Genomic DNA, 19,362 nt, shown 5'->3' on the forward strand with positions numbered 1-19,362 from the left:
AGGTAGCTGGCGAGCTGGCTTGCTGGTAGTTTTATCGGATCCTTTGCTTCACCGTACCTCTGGCTGCGTCCTAGACATTTTCTCGTAGCGACAACCAAACTTCTAGCGAATGTCAACTGGCCGGCCATGATAAAATCAAGACCATTCTCATAGCCATGCTTTACGAATTGATAGCAGTGGTACGGCCTGCCATCCTCTCTCCTCACTCTTCAAAACCATGCAGCTAACATCCCCCTCACAGGTCCGCCCGGGCAACCTCGCCCAAGTGAAAGAGTACGTCTCCTCCATCCACCCTCACGACCAGCGACCAGCGCAGCCCTGATCATGCTGACACCGTTTTTCTTTTACCAGAATCGCCCGTATCTGCGGCCAACAGATCGTCGACAACAGAGGCGTGATCCGGGGCATCAAGAACTGGGGCCAATTCGACCTGCCCCGGCCGACCGTGAAACACCAAACCCAGCACCACCAGGGCCACTACTTCGTCATGCAATTCGATGGCAGCATCAAAGTCCAGACCGAAGTCCGCCGGCTGCTGGGCCTCGACCCGCGCATGATCCGCTTCTCCGTTGTCAAGATCGGCGACAAGCTCGGCGGCGTCAACGGCGCCATCGAGGAGATCACCGGCCATATTCCCTGGAACTCGAACCCGGATAACGAAGTCCCACGCGATACCTTTGAGGATTCAAACGTCGCGATGCCCGCCTGGCTCCTAGGCCGGAAATAAAACCAACAAGCCACAAGAAGACGAGAAAAGAGCCGGATTGATGAGCGTGCGTGGGACACCAAAAGGTTCTATGCTAGGATGCGAGAGGAGCATTCAAGCCATCAATCATGGTCTACACAACTGCACCGTAACGCCCGCTGCCAGTGAACTATACGTGGTATCTCATAGCACTCAAAACAAACTCCATTTCCCTCTCTCCTTGGCCACCGGCGGTACTTTGGCATGCTGCTTTGCCCGGCCTTCCAGTTGACGCAGACTTTCAATCTTCTCCAGAACCATCTCCAGCATCTCTTTGCGTCGGATCACATCGAGATGCTTGCGGACTCGGGGATCCTCACGGGCGAACCTCTCGATCTCGGCATGGTCCAGATGCCGACCGAGTCGGATGTCCAACTCTCGGGGGAAATTGTAGTAGAACTCGGAAAGGAGCTCGACGTTGAGGAAGAGCACCGCCGTGGATGTCAGTTTATCGGCCACCACATCGAGAAACACCTCCGGACAATAATATTTGTTCTTGAGGTTGGCGCATTGCTTGGACTTGACAGCCGTGAGACGCATCTTGATGATATCGCCTCGGTCGCGGAGGAAGACGGCTTCTCGACCTGTATAACTAGTTAGACCCAAAATCCAAGACGTGTACATTGCGATCTGGGACTTACCCTTCTGCAAGAGCGCCGCTGAAAAGCCACCGGCTCCGCCCGACCCGTCACCTTCTAGAACAACGTCTCCCTTCCTAACACGATCGATGAAGCCCATCACATCTTTCAGCTTCTTCTTGCCGATGCTGTCTTCGAGTTGCCTTTGTGCGGCTTCGCAGGCTTTGAGCTCGTTCTTGAGGACACGGCCGACATTTTGGCGACCTTTGGCCCATTCGTTGTCTTCCACCTCGATTTCGAATTTAAACGGCTTGATGCAGTTCTCCACTTGGTCGCTGGTGCTGTAGAATCGATCGTTCAGGATACTCGACGCCGCATCGACGATGGCCCGCTGTGCGTAAGGATGTGACGCAAACGTGGAGGAAGCGAGCAGTTTGTCGACCTGATTTTGTAATTCCGTGGCTACCACCGTAGTGGCAAGTCTTCCAACTCCAAGTTTGGTCAGCTCAGATGTCGACGCGTCGAGTTTCCGTTGCCAGTATAATGAGTCGAGATCTGCCTTGGGCAACTCTGCTAATGGGTGCACCTCTGTTTCTGCATCTGACAGATCCTCGATAGGTTTGTTCCAGTATCGTTTTGCAAGCAAGTCCATCACTCTCTGGTCCAAAATTTCCTTCAGCAAGGCGCGGACTTGTGGTCGCCCGAACTGCTCGCTGAACTCCTTGAAGGAATGCTTGAAGCTGTCCAAGCTCTCGGCCAGGTACGACTCTGCACTCAGAGGTCTGTCATTGTACTGGACTTTGAATTCGTAGGTGGCTTCCTCCAACTCTTGGATGATGGCATCTCGTGTGGTGGCTAGACTGGACGCCATTGTTTGTTCCAGGACGTGCATCAGCTTATGGCGTAACGTAGGTGTGCCGACTGTCAATTCTGACTGGGGTCCAAATTGAAGAGGATGGGCGGAGAAATATGCGTTTTCGTTCTTGACGATGGCGCTCGTCACATTCTGATTGGGTCGAGAGAACAATCCGGCGGTTTGCGGTATCTTGCACACGACACCGACGTAGCCCAACCGAAGAGGATATTTTCGATCCGACAGAATTTCAGCACCTCGTATGGGGTCCACCAAATCCATCTTGGTGATCACGCCTATCGTCCTCTCACCACGAGGATCGACTCTCCGACTAGCGCGGAGCGCCGTAGAATTGGCTAGGTCGACATCAGCAGCAGAAATGGCCAGAATCACATTAGGGGGCTGGATGTATTTGTCGCACAGGTCGGCAATTTTTTGTTTCAATTCGGGAGGTTGATCCTTTCCTGACACTTGGATATAGCCCGGCAGGTCAATCAAGGAGAGGTCGGGAACATTTGGGGAGTAGATTGAAAGTTGTATGGGATCGTCCGTTACGCATTGTTCGGCAGGGACGGCCAGGTTCAAGTCCGTCAATGTCCGCTGGATTTGAGAGAAATCGGTGATCTTTCCCAAGCCCAGAGCAGGAAACTCGCCATACTCGGCCTTAGCATCGGGCGTGTTCACGAGAGTGAGCTCGATGGGCCGTCTAGTGACCATGTTTGTTCCCTTGGGTAAGAACTCATGGCCGACAATCGCTTCCAAGACAGAACTCTTTCCTGATGATTGAGATCCAATGACCACTATCGATGGCAACGTCAAGGCACCACCTTGTCCAACAGTGTTCAGAATGCTGCGTATCTCAATCATCTTCCGCGTCAAGACCATCATTTGATCATCCCTTGCCGATTCCGGATCTGATCGCTCATCTGGCTCCTCTGATTGTTCCAGTCCTAGTGCAGCACCAGACGCAGCGACTGCTGCAGCCGCCTTGGAGTGGTTTGGCCCTTCAGGACCTGAACCTCCTTCGCCAGACTCCTCACTCTTTTCAAAAAGTTGTTGGAGCCACTCTGGAAGATGTGCCTCGTCCTTTGTCCGTTGCCAACCCTCACCTATCTGGTCCGCAATTCCCTTCGCCCCCCCAAACACACTTGAAGACGTATCCGATACTGTTTCTCCGGCTCTTTTCAAGAAGTCCATGGCGGCGTTTCCAGCCTGTGTTGCCTGATATTGAATGTATGCCAGCCCGGCGAGCATGCTTGCACCGAACATGGCAGGTAACCGGGCCATTTTGAGGGCGAGTTTGGGTAGTACCCTGGCAAATGATATGGATCGAACGGCGGGGACATTGTGAATCGAGTTTGACCCAAGTGGCCAGTTCCGCTGAGCAAGTTGTCGATTTGGCCTCAGCAGGCCTCCGGCTCTCGTCGAGGCATTGTTGTGTAGAAGTCGCGCCGGTCGCTGGCGCAGCAAAGGTGCGGCCCTCGCAGTGAGTAGCCTACCATTCATCACAGGTCTTCATCGAACATTTGACCCTGTTTTGGTTTATAGATGGCGAAACGGAGATCGGTGGTTTGATGTTTGGACAACGTGCAGGATAGGGCATGGCGAAGAAATGACGTTCTGGTTGGTGAAAGGAAGCGCAAGGTAGCGGTATGCTTAGACCTAGCAATATCTACGGCGGAGTATAGAACTGAAGTTGTGCAATTTCAAGGAATGCCACGGAATGCCTCCAGGCTGGCCAAAGAGACTAGATGGCGGTGAATATTTACGCCTCTTTGTTGAACTGGAGAGCAAACTTGCGTGTGTCACCGTTGCATTTTAAACCTCAGCTGTTGCCTGCTCTTTTCTCTTTTCCTGATGTTACAAGTCTGCCGGCGTTGATGGTATTGCGTTCTTCTTTCGATATCAGAAATTCTTTCAAGGAATCCCACGATCTATCCAGTACTCAGCCTTGCCAGCTTCACTCTTCCGAAAAATAATGTCCTCAAGTGAGCACACAAGAAACCAATATTTCCACATCAGTCTTCACATTCATACCTTCAAGGGGACCCCCTAGCCATGTGCAGATTCATGGTCCGTTGGCTCAAGTACAATCCATTGAACGGCCACAATACTGATGACTCCTAGGTTTACAAGGGCTCCAAGCCGATTATTCTCTCAAAACTCATCACAGAACCCTCACACAGCATCCTGACCCAATCCTATGACAGCCGATTGCGTCTTGACAGTCGACGACCAGTCAATGGCGACGGATTTGGCGTAGGGTGGTATACCGAGCCAGAAATGGGCCCGGATCCATGTATCTTCACCTCGACCCTTCCAGCATGGAACTGCGTCAATCTTGAACGAATTGCACCAAAGACGGCGTCCAGATTGATCTTCGCTCATGTCCGTGCAACCACCGAAGGCTCCCTGGCCGAGAACAATTGCCATCCCTTCCAGCACAATACTCTGATGTGGATGCACAATGGGAACATTGGAGCGTGGAAATATGTCAAACGACCTCTATCCGACAGCCTGTCCGACAAATGGTTCCTCGGCGTCAAAGGTGGCACTGATTCCGAATGGGCATTTGCGTTGTTTCTCGACACCCTCGAACGCGAAGGGGTTGACCCTAGTTCCGAGCCTGAAGACGGCTTTGACACCAGACTTCTACGAAGAGCGATGAAAAAGACCATCGCCAAGATCAATGCCTTCGTCAAAGCCGTTCCAGCAGAATATCACCTGGACGACGTTGAAACAAGAAGTTTGCTGAACTTTGCCGTGACCGATGGTCACTCCGTCATTGTCACACGTTATGTCAGTAGCAAAACTGACGCAGCTGCGAGTCTGTACTATTCTTCCGGGACGGCGTGGGTAGAGGGCAAAACCAAAGGACAGTTCAAGATGGAGCGGAGAGACAAAGCGTCTGATGTTGTGCTTGTGGCCAGCGAGCCCTTGACATTCGAGCGACACAACTGGCTGTCTGTGCCCACCAACACCATCGTCACGATATGCAAGCAGACAGTTTTCGTTCGGCCTATCAAGGACGAATACTACGACCCTGATCCCTCGACTGAACGGTCCACCGGCTACGCCAGATCAAAGGGCCTGGTTGCGAAAGCTCCAGGTGGCGGCACGGCGACTCCCTCGACCATGGCAGGCACGCCTCTTCCGCGGAATGAGGTCGAAACTGCTGACGGTGGCTACATTGTCAAGGAGGACTTGGATAGGCTGAAGTCTAACATGCAAGACTTGCATCTGCCGAACGGACAGCCTAGTCTGCCTACTATAGAAACCCATGTTACGTCCTGTCAACCTCGAGGTATGCAATGAGCGAACGTGCTGCTATTGAGGAGAAGGAAGTGAGAAGGAAGAGTGATGATTGCAGGACTTGTTCGTGCGACACGATGAGGAACAATCAGCACAGACACCCCTTGGCACAGAAATTTGGACATGTTGCTCGGGGCGAAGAATAGTATGGTCTCGGTGTTGTCAGGGAAAGATTGGAAAGCAGGAGGAGTAAGGCGTTTGGATTACAGATACCTTGGCCGCCTAGTTTCATGGCTCGATACCTCACAACATGTCTTTGTTTTCGACATCGAATTCTATCCGTCATCACCTTTGAAATCCGCATGTCTGAAATATTTCATGCCCACCCATGCCACTACAACCCATACCCAGGCCATGACGCATGTCAAGACCAGCAAAGCAGGATAGTAGCCTACTATGGGCAACGTGGGATCATCCTCCAATTCCGGCGGGGCATAGGGCGTCTCTCCGACATCCCAAGCCCATGACCAGACGTCGAAACAAGAGCCCATGCCCACCGCGAAGACAATCCACGTCACAATCAATATGACATAGCCCCAGAACGCGGTCTCGGAGTAGTCCCAGCCATCGTCGGCCGGCGGTGTCCCCGCGACAGACTGCGGCTGCGTGGCTAGTGGTGACCGTGTACGAGAGCCGAACATGCGACGCATGGGCTCCTGTATTGGGAAGTATGAATCACCAAAGGAGGACGCGGAGGACGGGATTTGACGTAAGGCCGGCATGCGGGGCAAGATCAGCTCTTCGTCGTCTGTGGATGCATCCGTTGGCAAGGTCGGACTTGTGATGGAGGCAGCAGACGAGGCCGGGTCGATTGATGCAATGCTGCTGCGCAAGGAGGGAATGGAGACGCGTGAGAGCGTGCGAAAAGGCCACGACGTCGGTGAGTCGGGGGACGCGGGGGTCGACAGTTCTTGACTCGCTCGAGGTGTCTGGGGGCCCTTTTCTTCGTCTGGCGTGCGTGCCGTTGGGGAGTCGGCACTGGATAGAGGACTCTTCTTGTCGGAGTTCTTCCTGTCTCTTCCTTTGCCTAGTACCGTCTTCCTCAATGAGCCTTTTCTTTTTGGTCGCTTTGTATGTGCCTGTGCATCGGCCATGGCGCCGCGATCACGGTGGGAGGAGAAATCGGAGCCATCGCGGTCCGCTACATCGCTTTTGTCTTGGTCGCTGTTCGTCCGCAAGAACGTCAATCGTGATAAGATGTTACCAGAAGTCGACCGCTTGTGTCCGTCGCGTAGCTTCTTTGATTTTGCTCCATCCTTCTGCTCCTTTTCTTGACTGTCCTCCTCGATGTTTGGGAATGGGGTAGTTCTCTCGGAAGATTCATAGCAGCCATGTCTGGACCCGTTCATAGCAGATTCCTTCAGGATGGGTTCCACATGTTGTTGACGCAAGATGTTCTAGCTCGACTGCTGAGCTACAGTGACCGGCCACCACTTGATGAGTCCTTGAATGTATGAGAATGCTGACTTGAAACGTGCATGATGCGGACGCGTGCCGGATGGTTAGAGTTGAAGCAGCTGCTCAATGCTCTGCAAACATGCCAAGCATCAGATTGGAGGGTTGTTTGATTCACGTGATGACTGATCCTTGCACGTGACTGCGCGAGAGAAGTGAAGTCACGTGCCGGATCCGTGAGCGATTGTGATTACCAAAGCGCCAAGCCTTGTAAAGATAGGGCCTCTGGCAACGGCGGCGGTAATGCCTCTGACGCTAGTACCAGGTATATTGTCTGACATCTCCCCTCGAGACGTCCTAATCCCACAAGACCCTTACGTTTAATCACACGATATCGACGTCCAGGCGTGTCCTCGCCGGAGACATTCCATCCAAATAACTCGCCGATACTACAATAGATGTCATTGCCATCTGATTCTCGAACTGCTGGCAATTCACGCCAACTGTCCAGCGGGGGGCCTCAGGCAAGATACCCGCCCCTACAACCACAGGGCTGGCGTTCTGCATTAAGATGAGACCAAACGAGCAAAAGAGTAGCATATGCATACATGTAGTAAGCCTTGGTTGGCATGGCGTGCAGTCACGCAGTACTAGTAGATGCGATGCTTGTACGCGCGGCCCTAAACCCTCAATCTCACCTCTGGCAGCGATTCTAGTATTATAAACCCTTGAGGAGTATCTTGTCCTCTAACTTCAGCAAAGAGGATCATCTAGCAGTATTGAAAGATGAACCAACTCAAAAAGAAGACTCTCGACGTCAAACGGTCATTGACTTACACCTACTACATCTCCGACAAGACCAAAGCGAACTCCTCCAAGCCAGTCTTGTTCTTCATTCATGGCTTCCCAGACAGCGCGCACATGTGGTCCGACGTGATCGATCAACTTCCAGGCCTCCCATACCGCATGCTCGCCATCGACACGCTTGGCTATGCCGGCAGTTCCAAGCCCACCGATACCGCTCTCTACAGCTATTCAGATATGAGCAACGATTTTCTGGAGATCCTTGACGCAGAAGACATCAAGAAAACCATTGTCATTGGACACGATTGGGGCTCTGGCCTCGCGCAGCGAATGTATCTGCATCACCCGGATTACGTGGTTGGCATGATTCTCCTGAGTGTCGCCTACCTACCACCTACATACCAACCTTACGACCTTGATGCCGCCAATGCGTGGGCCGAACAGACCTTGGGGTACACCAGCTTTGCGTACTGGGAGCTCTTCACTGCTCCAGATGGCGCGAAGATCATCAACGAGAACCTTGAGAAGTTCTGGGAGGTCCTGCATGGCGACGTCGACGACTGGATGAAGAAGATGTTCTGTGTCCGCGGCGCTATGCGGAACTACCTCTTGGGCGATGAGCATGTCCCGTTGAAACCCTACGCGAAGGATCCCAAGTGGAAGAACGAATTCATGGAACGCTATCAGCGAGACGGCTTTGACGCGCCTGTTCAGTACTACAAGGCCATGGCGAACAATATCCAATCGGAGTCCGATATGTCTATCCCGAAAGAACGCCTCAAGCTCCAAGTCCCGGTATGCTACATTGGGTGTACCGGTGATGCAGTCTGCCGCACCGACTTCAACGAGCCTTCGAAAGCGGCAGGCTTGATGCCAGATCTAGAAGAACATGTCATTGAATCAGCACATTGGTGTCCGCAGGAAGAACCTGAGGAGGTCGCCAAAATCATCAAGAATTTTGTGACCAAGCGATTCTCCTGAAAGCAACGGAGTTGCAGCGTCAGGCGTCTAGATGTCTATCAAGAACCTATCCACTCCTTTAATGTAGGTCATAAGTCTAGCACAATAGTACCTATCCCCCGAGACACACAGCTCAGCATGGTCGAGCACTTTTCATCTTCCATCAATCCGGTGCCTCTGTGTTCAATTCGCCCGCTCTTTACCCCTACCCGACAGGTGCCACAATTCCCGGCCTCGCAGGAAGATGAAATGTCTATTCCAGCTTCCCGCAGCGCGTCTAGTAGAGTCTTTTCTCCTTCAACCTCTATGGTCTTGTCTGAGTCTGCCAATTCTGCCGTGAATGGGTCTCCTGAAGTCGCAATCTCAAATTTTTCGAAATGCAAGTTTGCAGGGTCCATTCCTATTGATTTTGCAGTGTCGGTCACGGCGTTCTGGAGTTTTTCGGAGCCGCAGCAGTATATATGTACTCGATCATTGACTTGGTTCAGGACAGTCTGGATGTTGAATATTTGGCCGGCCGATTTATCGTAGATTGTCACGTTCGTGCCAAAGTCCTTCAGATACTCCTTGAGGGCAACATCCTCCGAGTTCCGCACTAGATAATGCAGGTGATATGAGTAGCCAGCACGCCGGCAGTGCTGAGCAGAGGCTATGAAAGCCGTTATACCGATCCCACCGGCGATAAAAACATGATCATCAGCGTCCACTGAGAGAGGAAAACTCGACGTGATTTTGCCAACTGGAAGGATATCGCCGTATTGCACCTTATTATGGATGAAGTGTGAGCCTCCACGACTTGTCTCGCTGAGCGCAATGGCGACGTGAAAACGATTTGAGTCTCCTGCTACAACTGAGTACGCACGTACCAGCTTCCCACCGAGGCGTAGTCGGACATGGGACCCTGGAAGGACAGCTTCTGGGGACACCGAAGGAATGACGGCCTCGAAGACAAGTGAAGCGATTCTGGGAGTTTCGATTTTCTTTTCCACTACCCGGTAGTCGGTCCAAATGTTCATGGCGACCCCCTCGAGTCGATTGGCCTGGTTCTCAAATTGCTTTTTCAACCTGTTGATGAAGATGTTCCGGGGCTCTGCACCTAGCCCTCTCAACTGGACCAACTCTTTCATGACCTCTTCGTTCTTCAAGTCATGATAAAGGTAGTATTGAACTCTGGCGACCGTCCAATCTGGGTTTGGCCGCTCTAGCAATATCATTTCGTCGCCAGCCTGGATCGTCCCCTCCTTGAGGATGCGATAAAACCAGCCAGTGCGAAACAGATCTTGAGATCGCTTCGACATGTCCTTGACCTGAAATCTGTGGTTCAGCTTGTAGCACGGCTGTCGTGGTTCACAGACTTGAGCGATGACTGAGCCAATCTGGACGACGTCGCCAATACACATGTTTCGCTCGTTCGCATGTTTGGCGACAATGTTCTCACCAAACCCACCGAGTCCAAACAAGTCTTCGCTCTGCGGAAGTTCTTTCTTCCATCTGAGGTAATGCAGTGAACTGTACTGCAGCAAGGCCTTCTCTGGCCCGCCATGGAACTCGTATGCATGTTCATCTCCTTCGAACCCCAGTTGGCTTACAGTGATGCGTCCTGACCTTATGTGTTTGAAAATCGCGGAAGGCTCCTTCATGCCAAACGCGGGTTTGACCCTGCCTGTTCGAACTTGAGCGACTTTCTCTCCACGCCATGGCTGCTGTAAGATTTTGATAGCCTCGACATCCTCATCCTCGAAGACTGGCATGTTGCACAAAGTCCTTGCTGAATTGTCACAAGAAACCTCAACTCATCTAAATAACATCAGAGAAAGGAAGCAAAAAAACAAACAACCCAATCGGATTGTGATGACGGCCCGTAGTCATGTTGGAGACAGGCAGACACTGTCGGAGGTCGCCGCCATCAGCCGCCCCAACGTCGAGCTTTATTGTCTACCTAGATACTCGCGATACACTTTGCAATGTTTACTATTGTCAGGGAGATCCGCGAAGGTACGTCTTCACAAGAGCTACGCAGATTCGCCATTCCAAGGCGTAGCATCGCGCCCGGTCGGAATTGGAATTGCTCACGAGATGATCGTCACGTTCGGCAGAGCGAGTTGCGGGGTTCCATTGAAGATCACGGCAGCTGATCGGTCTTCCTGGAGCTCGTTGTCTCACTTGTTGTTGCGTCACTACGTGTACCACAGTCAACAAAGGTGAAAGGCTGGGTAGTCCAGCTTGCGCCAATCCATGTCGCTGCATGGTTATACGGTATGACTCCTCTCCAAGGTTGCATCCGAAGGGTTTCCGTTTGTACAAGCAACACAAGGAGGATTGCTGCATCAAACAACAGCTCCCACGGCTCCCACGGCTACCTATGGCGACACAAAGCAGCTCTATCTCCCCTCGTGGGACTCTGATTGCATCGCTTCCATGCCAGCTACTGAAATTCGTGAGTAGGCAAGCCACAGGATCAAGTTTGAGCCTCCGACTTCAGTTCCGCGCCCAGCTCTTCTTCTCGGGCCAGCTTTTACCGAATCAGATCGGACGGCAAATGGCGATCAGTAAAGCTTCACCGAGCTTGAAGCTCGAAGCAGACCTATCACAACGACATGAGGGGGTAACTTGAACGAAAGAGGAATCTGGGTAACTTTGCTCCACCACGAGTGAGGTACAAGACGTAGAATATTCCTAACCGGTAAATCATTCCTTTCCCCTCAAGCTTTCCTCGAAATCTGGGTTCACAATGTTCACCCTCGCTGGCTGGACAGCCTTGCTTGCAGGCTTGACCATCCGTGCCTTGGCTCAAGACTACAGCACCTCGCCGCCACTCTATCCGAGTCCGCCTACTCAAGGTACCGGCTGGGAGGCGGCATTCGCGCAGGCTGAGGCATTCGTCTCCAACCTGACTCTAGAGGAGAAGGCTCAGCTCGTGACTGGCACGTCAGGACCATGTGTTGGCAACATTGGCGCAGTTCCTCGACTCGGGTTTGATGGTCTTTGTCTCCAAGATGGTCCTTTAGCGATCCGGCAAGCCACCTATGCGTCAGTTTTCCCGGCCGGACTTACAACGGCTGCATCATGGGATAGAAGCTTGATGTACCTGAGAGGCCTGTACATGGGCGGAGAGTTCAAGGGCAAAGGCAGCCACGTTGCTCTGGGCCCAGTTGTTGGACCGTTAGGTCGCGCAGCATATGGCGGCCGCAATTGGGAAGGCTTTTCTCCTGATCCTTACCTCACAGGCGTAGCAGCCGAGCAGACCATTACGGGCATGCAGCAAAGCGGCATTCAAGCCTGTCTGAAACATTACATTGGCTACGAGCAAGAGTCACAACGCAATCCGAGCCTCTCCGCGGACAATGTCACGATCGAAGCAGTCTCCTCCAACATCGATGACCGAACGATCCACGAATTGTACTTGTGGCCATTTGCAAATGGCGTGCGTGCGGGTGTCGCTTCGATCATGTGCTCCTACAACCGGCTCAATGGATCTTATGCCTGCCAGAATTCCAAGACCCAGAACGGGCTGTTGAAAGGAGAGCTCGGTTTCCAAGGATGGATTGTGAGTGACTGGGGAGGTACTCACGCCGGAGTGGCTTCTATCAATGCAGGACTCGATATGGATATGCCCGGTACGTTCTTTCCATGGCAGCCAGATATTCCTCGTTGTTAATGTGACCGTTAGGCCCTCTCAGCTACAGTGGTGATCAGAACTCGTCATTCTTCGGCGGCAACGTAACGCAGGCGGTCAACAACGGCTCAGTCGCGGAGACCCGCGTCGACGACATGGTGCGACGGATCATGACGCCGTATTTCTACCTGCAACAGAATCAGTATCCTCCGATCGATGGCGAAGAGCCAGCCTTGAACTCGAACTTCCCGCCCTACGACTATCAATTCACCCTCGGCGCGGCCAACGTCGAAGTCCGTGACGGACATGCTCAACTGATCCGCGAGCTAGGCTCCGCCGGTACAGTGCTACTGAAGAACGTCAACAATACCCTTCCCCTATCGGCACCGCAAACTCTTGGTGTCTTTGGAAATGACGCCGGCGATGTGGTGGACGGGTTGTATTTCTCCGGCTCTGCGTTTCAGAACCAATATGGCTATGGTAAGTCATTGACACATTCTCTCCCGTGCTCCTTCTATTCTATCGTAGCCATAGCCATAGCCATAGCCATCAGCGCTAATGTGATACAGAATATGGCAACCTCCCTGTCGCAGGCGGCAGCGGCACAGGACGCATGTCCTACCTCGTCTCTCCTCTCGAGGCCATCAAATCCCGCGCCACCCAAGATGGAACGTTGGTCCAATACATCCTCAACAACACCCTAATCAGCAGCGCGGGCGGCCTCAGCAGTATTCTTCCCGTCCCGCAAATCTGCCTCGTCTTCCTCAAGACCTGGGCTTCCGAGGGCTACGACCGCATCGGCCTCGAGCCCGACTGGAATAGCACGGGCGTCGTCAACTCGGTCGCATCGCACTGCAACAACACAATCGTCATCACGAACTCGGCCGGTCTGAACGTGATGCCCTGGGCCACTCATCCCAACGTGACAGCCATTCTCGCCGCCCACTTACCGGGCCAGGAATCCGGCAACTCGATCGTCGACGTCCTCTACGGGACCGTCAACCCGAGCGGGAAACTCCCCTACACAATCGCCCTGAACGCGAGCGACTACAATTTCGCGCCCATCACGAACTCCACCACGCTCGTCGAGACCGAGGACCCAAATTCCTGGCAGTCGAACTTCACCGAAGGCCTGCTCATCGACTACCGCCACTTCGACTACTACAACCAATCCGTCGCATTCGAGTTCGGCTTCGGCCTGTCGTACACCACGTTTGACATGAGCGGCATCCAAATCCAGAGTCACGCTGGCAACGGCAACGGCAGCGTCGGCGCTCTCCCACCCTCGAATCCAATCGTGCCCGGTGGCAACCCGTCGCTCTGGGAGGTCTTGTTCACTGTGAGCGTCACAGTCACAAACACAGGCGGACTCGCCGGCGCTGCAGTGCCGCAAGTCTACCTGTCACTGCCGCAGATCCGCGGCGAAGACCCGACGCCCCTGAATGTGCTGCGTGGCTTTGACAAGATCATGTTACAGCCCGGGGAGAGTCAATCGGTGAAATTCGATCTGATGAGAAGGGACTTGAGTTACTGGAATACAATGACGCAGCAGTGGATGATCCCTTCAGGTCCGATAGGCGTGAATGCAGGATTCAGTAGTCGAGACTTCAGGCAAAAGACGCAGCTGACTGTTGTGACATGATGGCCAATTCGTGCTGAAGAACATCTGGCTTTGAAGTCCTAAGTTAAGCCCGGCCAGATGATGGGGACACGCTACATTAAACGTTGCAAATCATAGATAATGATAATTCATTAGATGGCCATACATACGTGACAGTATTGCAAGAGTGTCGAGCTGGCTATATCTACAGTGGTGGCAACCCTTCTCGACATACCGGACAGACGAGTCTCAGGTTCATCCAGCCTTCCAGACACTCTGCATGGAAGATGTGCCGACACGGAGTCACCATGTAGTTCCTCTGTTCGAGCCAAGCAGTCCCTCCTCCCGTGCTGTCCGTCTTTGATATGACGGGAACATCAATCTCGTTCATGCAAATGGCGCAGTCAAACACTTTCCTTGTCTTGTCGTCCTTATCCTTGGCTTCAGATGCCGAAGCCAAAAGGCCGATCGACATGCCGTTCGCTTCGACATCATCTTCGCGCAGAATAGGATGGTAATCGTAGGCCGGCGGGCACCAGGAGTCTCGAACAAGTAGACGCGGGCCAAGAAATTGTTGGCTGGCGAGGATGGCGACTTGCAGCCACAGCCACCCCAACAAGATGACCGCAGTCATGGGACTCGTGTCGATCGAGAGGATGTTATGGTCGGCAAAATACCAGTACAAGATAGGCAGTGGTCGGAGAATACTCGATCCGAGGACGTATTCCCAACTCAGGGCCTTTCGGCAGTTGCGCATCGTGTTTCGGTAGACCTGGGGCCACCAGAATGAAAAATAGCAGAAGATGAGGAGGTTGGCATAGGCGGAGCGGAGGGTTCGCGGCCACGACAAAGCCCACAGGGAGAAGAACATCAACATGACGAGAGAGAAGTAGAACCTGCTGTAGATGGCTGCAAATGAGGCTCTCGGGCTGGGAAGGTCGGCCATGGCTGTAGTATCCTGGTCGGAGGGAAGTATGATTGGGGTGGCACCTTCAGGTCGTGGTGCTGTGGCAGGAAGTGGCAGACCCACGGTTCCGTCTGCACTTGTTGCTGGAGGAGGTGCAGGTGTGGGAACCGGAGCAGGCGTTGGGTTTCGGGTGGGCACAGCTCTTGTTTGTCTTTCCTGCTGTGCCCGTTGAGGATCGCCGACCTGGACTGTCCAAATGTCAAAGACAAATTTGACTTCCAGAAATGCGACGTGGATGCAAGCCATGAAAGCTGCACTTGCAATCATGAGAAACGACGCCTCGTCGACCATAAGCAACGCAATAAGCACAAAAAGTAACAAGCCGTCTCCAAGAGCAGCAATGACAACGCTCTGGTATGCAATGCGACTTCGGGTTGACGGTGTCGCTGCCTTTTCCATCTGGCGTTTGAGGAGAGCTATCTGCATACCGAGGGCCATGATGAATGAGAAGATCAACCGCTGCGCAAGTGCCCAATAGCTTTCTGTCTTTGGTCCGGAGACCGTGTCAGATGTGAGCATGTAGCCACAATCAGGAGAGATGATGGTGGCGGAGAAGGTGAGAAGTGGAGGTTGACCGATCGGCGCGCCCTCAGGGCCCTCGAGCTCTTGTTCGACTTGATGAAGATAGTTGTGAGTCTCAACAGGATTGAGACCTTTGTATTTGTGAGGCAAGGGTTGCAACCAGACAATTAGCTCGCATTGCGGCGCAAAAGCTAGACCATCCGATACATCTTCCAGAATTTTCTCCCACAGTTTGTGCATGGTCTGGTTCATAACGTATCTTGATGCATTGAAACTGCCCGCATCATGCGCGAAATGAGGCAGAGCTGGCAACGCATCAAATTTGGAGCTGGATGTCGACATGATGATCTGGCCAGATGGCAAGTGAACTCCTTGGAGTCTGGCTTGCCAGCCATTTCCTGGCGACGAATCCGTCCACATGGAGATATCAGCTTTGATGGCTGAGGCTTCATGGCCATGCCGTTCTTTCGAGTCAGAGATGGTCAGACTGAGCTCGCCTTCTTTCTCAGTAATGTTTCGCTCGAACCTGGCCACCATATAATCCTTTCCCGGATCGATGGCAGTTAGATTAGGTGACGGAGCTGATAGAGCAGTGTCAAGTCGAGAAAATTTGCCACGGACTTCACCAGTGACGGTCTCGTAGATTGGCAAGGCATCGTTGAGATCGATGCCATCCCAGGCCTTTTCATACTGCTGCTGGCTCAGCTGTCGCGCGCGAGGTAGCAATTGCCACCGGTAGCCATCCGTCTCTCGAAAGCCGGACAGATTGAGCCATTGGTTTGTTTGAGGATTGAAATGGCCATAAGATGAGTTTGTCAAGACATCGAGTTCTGCCAGGCGCTTTTCTTCGATGTGGCTCGTGTCAACTTGGAAGCGTCGTCGCGCTGGTTGATCAGGAGTGAAAAAGATAAAAAGCAGCAGAATCACGAGCAAAACAACCCGTGGACCTTCCATCCACTGAGTTTTAGACTCTTGCGACTCATCGCAGAGTAGTCAGACGATACGATGGGATGATGAGAAGAGGATGGAGGATGAGATCGGTGGCTGAGATGGAGGGAGATGGAGATGGATAATGCCCATATCTATGAAGAGAGAGACAAGTCGCCGGCCCATGAGACTCGCTCCCCTCGTACTCCCTCCACGTTTGTCTCCGCGAAACGCGACCTCCTGCATTCAAGACGACCATTATCTGCCACCAACGACCATTGTCTGTGAAGAGGCACAGGCCTCACATTCCTTTCTACCACGCTGCTACAACTGCCAAGTCAGCGGCCTCTACACCATGGCAAGCAGCATGCCTATCCCGATTCCTCCTCGCACTCCCACCCCTCCGCCTGAAGAGCCACCCTCTCCTCATTCCCACCCTGTCCCAGATCCAGAGACACCCTTCGACAACAATAGTCTGTCGCCTTTGCATGCGGAGCGAGAAAACATGACCTCCTTAGGCGGAGCTCTATCTTCTCCCGTCAGTCCTCTAAAACAAAGCACCAATGGATCCGGTGTCTTCAACTTCCAGCCAGCGGCCATGGCCAAGTCGCCCGTCATCAAGTCCAACATTGGGCAAAGACGTGGTCACAAATACAAACACAGCAGCGTCTCACACCAGATCTTCCTCGAGCCTCCTCAACGGGCTCCCTTAGCGCTACCAAACTCCCTTCCAATCCCTACTTTTGCGGAGTGTCGAGCAAGCATGACCAAAGATCAAAAGATTCGTTTCTATTGGAGCATTTGTCACATGGCGGTTGCAGGCTACACGGCGTGGAACTCTCACGGTTCGGCAGCAATGGAGGCTTTGTCACATCTGATCTTCTACGACTCCTTGGGCGCGCTGTTGTGTGTCTTTGTGGAGATTTTCTCGAATTTTGAGGTCTGGGGAAGGTCGAGCGTCAGACATCCATTCGGGTTGCAGCGCATGGAAGTCATTGCCGGATTTGCCTTGTCCGTCCTGTTGATCTTCTTTGGGTTCGATTTGATATCGCACAATGCGAAGCATGCCCTGGAGGGTATCGGCCATGAACCACACCACCCACACAGCCACCAGCGTATCACAACGGGCACAATTGACTTGACCGCCCTGCTCGCTCTGGTCTCTACCTTGATATCAGCTGTTGGGTTGCAGAATCACGCTCGCATTGGCAAGGCGATGAGGTTTGCCGCTATGGAGAACTTGCCATCCCTGTTGAGCAATCCGTCCCATTTTCTCACGCTATCCTGTTCTGCTACCATGCTCATGCTTCCTCTGCTGTCCTTGCACACGTACGAATGGGTGGATAAGATCCTCTCCCTGAGCATTGCGCTGAGCATGCTTTTTCTCGGTGTACATCTGGGACGAAATGTGGGAGCCATGTTGCTCATGTCCCTTCCTTCGAAGTCGGCCGACGTTGCAGAAGTTGTTAAGGCCATCGAAGCTCAACCACTGGTCCACAGTGTGGAGCAAGCCAAATTCTGGCAGGCACATTACGGGATGGGTATGGCAAATCTACGTTTGAGGGTCGTTGGAACAGAGGAGAATCTGGTGAGGCTGAGGGAAACCATTACAAGCATCATCCGAAATAGGCTGAGTGGAGGATATGGGTCAGGGAGTAGTGGTCAGAAGTGGGAGGTCAGTGTTCAATTCAACGTGGACACGGACAGTGCCATCTCTCAGAGTCATGCTCATTTCTCGCCCGGGCCGGGATGGACATCGGGATTCGACTGAAACGAGGCCGAGTTCCCTGATTCTATAAAGCTGTAATGATTGATGACTGTACAATACAAGACGAGAAGGCTCTGATGATACATGCAGCCGTCTGATTTTTGTCCGGCAAACACGATTCGGAAGCTGTGACCTTCGCTTGCCAATGCTTTCGTGAAGATGGTCTGGGCAAAGCCTTGACATCTGCTGTAGCAAGTAGACCTTGGTGCTGATATGCTTGAGTCTTGCGGAATGACCCTGCACTCGATCATTGTGTGTCCCAGGGGGGTTCTTTGAGCACGCAATGTGTCGTTCCTTTCTGGTTCTGCCACCCTCTGTTCCCCGGAGAGCCAGCGAGAGCCCTTGATGGCTGGAGATTGTTCTTCTGCAGCCTGTCGGAATAGCGGTGTCCTGATCGTGCACTCTTGGGCTGTCATTTCTGTCCTCTTTAGGTCTGCACGTCGTGGACTGCATGTCCTGTCAATGTTTCATGGAATCTTGATCGTCATCGTTGCCTGCCGGGGAAAGCCTCCTTCCATTGCAGCAACTTCTACAGCTCCGACCTCCTGTACCTTTTCTCTAACAGCTTGTAGCAATGCCTCGGCCTCCTCAGGCGCTGCCTTTCTTTGATGCCTCTTTGCTGCGAATAGCAGTTCGACCTTCTTGCCCTTGCGCAGAAACTCCTCCAGCTGCTTCATCTTGAGCTGCAGGTCGTTACCACTAATAGCCCAGTTGATCTCGAGTTGTTTGGGTTTCTTCTCTTTTTGTGCAAGTTGAGTCTGCCGTGCCGATGTCTCTTTCGCATTGATCCTTTTAACCAGGTCCTTCCGATCTACCACCTGCACGATTGCAACTTCACCCTCGCCTGGTTTGCTCAGTTGTAGGACATGGTTATTCGAGCGTTTGGTCTCAAGGAGTAAGTCTCGTAACAGCTGTGGATCGGAGAGTTTGTTGTCCTGGGTCTTTTGTCTGACCAAGAAGGAGTCGATCTTGTCGTCAAGAATAAAGGTCTCTGCGATCTTGTCGTCGATGGTGACAATCTTTACCCTCCCGGCTCCTCGTCGGCGATCAATGGCTAGACATGGAGATGTGACGAATTGCCTTCTAGAATTGGCGGGTATTGACTGTAGTTGAGGCCGACCAGCTGGCGCAGCGCGCCGCACCCACGGCTTCACCAGCACCAATGCCCGCTGCATCCAATTGCACAATTGGCGTGATTCGACAGGGTGAAGCGAAAGGAAGAAATTCAATCTGCTCTTTCGAAGAATTGGAGATATTGCTTTTCCCCAGTCTAATCTTCTAATCTTGTGGCGTCGACTTGCCAATCAACCAATGT

General features: G+C 52.8%; 10 protein-coding genes across 11 annotated transcripts; 5 read left to right on the forward strand and 5 right to left on the reverse strand.

Annotated features, from left to right (window-relative positions):
* Window positions 1-64: 64 nt before the first annotated feature.
* PV05_00054 (ribosomal protein S6) lies at window positions 65-1,435 on the forward strand. The gene is made up of 3 exons (XM_013464917.1): window positions 65-179; window positions 242-273; window positions 352-1,435. Exons 1-3 carry the CDS (start codon window positions 156-158, stop codon window positions 725-727), a joined length of 432 nt encoding a protein of 143 aa, XP_013320371.1. The 5' UTR covers window positions 65-155; the 3' UTR covers window positions 728-1,435.
* On the reverse strand, window positions 781-3,760 carry PV05_00055 (uncharacterized protein). The gene is made up of 2 exons (XM_013464918.1): window positions 1,387-3,760; window positions 781-1,329 (listed from the first exon to the last, which is right to left on the reverse strand). The coding sequence occupies exons 1-2, from the start codon at window positions 3,680-3,682 to the stop codon at window positions 899-901; spliced, it is 2,727 nt and encodes a 908-aa protein (XP_013320372.1). The 5' UTR covers window positions 3,683-3,760; the 3' UTR covers window positions 781-898.
* Window positions 3,761-3,939: 179 nt separating this feature from the next.
* On the forward strand, window positions 3,940-5,753 carry PV05_00056 (uncharacterized protein). Its single transcript, XM_013464919.1, has 2 exons — window positions 3,940-4,249; window positions 4,304-5,753. The coding sequence occupies exons 1-2, from the start codon at window positions 4,235-4,237 to the stop codon at window positions 5,489-5,491; spliced, it is 1,203 nt and encodes a 400-aa protein (XP_013320373.1). The 5' UTR covers window positions 3,940-4,234; the 3' UTR covers window positions 5,492-5,753.
* On the reverse strand, window positions 5,638-6,977 carry PV05_00057 (uncharacterized protein). The gene has a single exon (XM_013464920.1). The coding sequence runs from the start codon at window positions 6,835-6,837 to the stop codon at window positions 5,764-5,766; it is 1,074 nt and encodes a 357-aa protein (XP_013320374.1). The 5' UTR covers window positions 6,838-6,977; the 3' UTR covers window positions 5,638-5,763.
* A 262-nt stretch (window positions 6,978-7,239) lies between these two features.
* PV05_00058 (uncharacterized protein) lies at window positions 7,240-8,767 on the forward strand. Its single transcript, XM_013464921.1, has one exon. The coding sequence runs from the start codon at window positions 7,670-7,672 to the stop codon at window positions 8,666-8,668; it is 999 nt and encodes a 332-aa protein (XP_013320375.1). The 5' UTR covers window positions 7,240-7,669; the 3' UTR covers window positions 8,669-8,767.
* Window positions 8,682-10,498, reverse strand: PV05_00059 (uncharacterized protein). Its single transcript, XM_013464922.1, has one exon. It carries the CDS (start codon window positions 10,396-10,398, stop codon window positions 8,737-8,739), a length of 1,662 nt encoding a protein of 553 aa, XP_013320376.1. The 5' UTR covers window positions 10,399-10,498; the 3' UTR covers window positions 8,682-8,736.
* Window positions 10,499-10,625: 127 nt separating this feature from the next.
* Window positions 10,626-14,019, forward strand: PV05_00060. 2 transcript variants are annotated; one of them, XM_013464923.1, is made up of 5 exons: window positions 10,626-10,903; window positions 11,093-11,330; window positions 11,404-12,264; window positions 12,318-12,743; window positions 12,833-14,019. In XM_013464923.1, exons 3-5 carry the CDS (start codon window positions 11,730-11,732, stop codon window positions 13,903-13,905), a joined length of 2,034 nt encoding a protein of 677 aa, XP_013320377.1. In that variant the 5' UTR covers window positions 10,626-10,903; window positions 11,093-11,330; window positions 11,404-11,729; the 3' UTR covers window positions 13,906-14,019. The 2 variants fall into 2 exon arrangements, with proteins under 2 accessions (XP_013320377.1, XP_013320378.1); XM_013464924.1 differs by having other exon boundaries at window positions 10,626-12,264.
* A 3-nt stretch (window positions 14,020-14,022) lies between these two features.
* PV05_00061 (uncharacterized protein) lies at window positions 14,023-16,393 on the reverse strand. The gene has a single exon (XM_013464925.1). It carries the CDS (start codon window positions 16,304-16,306, stop codon window positions 14,069-14,071), a length of 2,238 nt encoding a protein of 745 aa, XP_013320379.1. The 5' UTR covers window positions 16,307-16,393; the 3' UTR covers window positions 14,023-14,068.
* Window positions 16,394-16,493: 100 nt separating this feature from the next.
* PV05_00062 (uncharacterized protein) lies at window positions 16,494-18,137 on the forward strand. Its single transcript, XM_013464926.1, has one exon. It carries the CDS (start codon window positions 16,635-16,637, stop codon window positions 18,048-18,050), a length of 1,416 nt encoding a protein of 471 aa, XP_013320380.1. The 5' UTR covers window positions 16,494-16,634; the 3' UTR covers window positions 18,051-18,137.
* Window positions 17,950-19,294, reverse strand: PV05_00063 (uncharacterized protein). The gene has a single exon (XM_013464927.1). The coding sequence runs from the start codon at window positions 19,220-19,222 to the stop codon at window positions 18,515-18,517; it is 708 nt and encodes a 235-aa protein (XP_013320381.1). The 5' UTR covers window positions 19,223-19,294; the 3' UTR covers window positions 17,950-18,514.
* Between the last annotated feature and the right edge of the window lie 68 nt (window positions 19,295-19,362).

Source organism: Exophiala xenobiotica (assembly GCF_000835505.1).
Source record: "Exophiala xenobiotica strain CBS 118157 unplaced genomic scaffold supercont1.1, whole genome shotgun sequence".
NCBI classification, from domain to species: domain Eukaryota; kingdom Fungi; phylum Ascomycota; class Eurotiomycetes; order Chaetothyriales; family Herpotrichiellaceae; genus Exophiala; species Exophiala xenobiotica.

What these genes read in the sequence shown, in the direction of transcription:
- PV05_00054 (XM_013464917.1), top strand. Translation starts at nt 156, where the DNA reads ATGCTTTACGAATTGATAGCAGTG. An exon ending in TTTACGAATTGATAGCAGTG is followed by an intron (nt 180 to 241) that starts GTACGGCCTGCC and finishes TCCCCCTCACAG; the next exon opens with GTCCGCCCGGGCAACCTCGC. An exon ending in AACCTCGCCCAAGTGAAAGA is followed by an intron (nt 274 to 351) that starts GTACGTCTCCTC and finishes TTCTTTTACCAG; the next exon opens with AATCGCCCGTATCTGCGGCC.
- PV05_00055 (XM_013464918.1), bottom strand. Translation starts at nt 3,682, where the DNA reads ATGAATGGTAGGCTACTCACTGCGAGGGCCGCACCTTTGCTGCGCCAG. An exon ending in AGCGGCGCTCTTGCAGAAGG is followed by an intron (nt 1,330 to 1,386) that starts GTAAGTCCCAGA and finishes CTAGTTATACAG; the next exon opens with GTCGAGAAGCCGTCTTCCTC.
- PV05_00057 (XM_013464920.1), bottom strand. Translation starts at nt 6,837, where the DNA reads ATGAACGGGTCCAGACATGGCTGCTATGAATCTTCCGAGAGAACTACC.
- PV05_00058 (XM_013464921.1), top strand. Translation starts at nt 7,670, where the DNA reads ATGAACCAACTCAAAAAGAAGACTCTCGACGTCAAACGGTCATTGACT.
- PV05_00059 (XM_013464922.1), bottom strand. Translation starts at nt 10,398, where the DNA reads ATGCCAGTCTTCGAGGATGAGGATGTCGAGGCTATCAAAATCTTACAG.
- PV05_00060 (XM_013464924.1), top strand. Translation starts at nt 11,379, where the DNA reads ATGTTCACCCTCGCTGGCTGGACAGCCTTGCTTGCAGGCTTGACCATC. An exon ending in ACTCGATATGGATATGCCCG is followed by an intron (nt 12,265 to 12,317) that starts GTACGTTCTTTC and finishes TGTGACCGTTAG; the next exon opens with GCCCTCTCAGCTACAGTGGT. An exon ending in TCAGAACCAATATGGCTATG is followed by an intron (nt 12,744 to 12,832) that starts GTAAGTCATTGA and finishes AATGTGATACAG; the next exon opens with AATATGGCAACCTCCCTGTC.
- PV05_00061 (XM_013464925.1), bottom strand. Translation starts at nt 16,306, where the DNA reads ATGGAAGGTCCACGGGTTGTTTTGCTCGTGATTCTGCTGCTTTTTATC.
- PV05_00062 (XM_013464926.1), top strand. Translation starts at nt 16,635, where the DNA reads ATGGCAAGCAGCATGCCTATCCCGATTCCTCCTCGCACTCCCACCCCT.
- PV05_00063 (XM_013464927.1), bottom strand. Translation starts at nt 19,222, where the DNA reads ATGCAGCGGGCATTGGTGCTGGTGAAGCCGTGGGTGCGGCGCGCTGCG.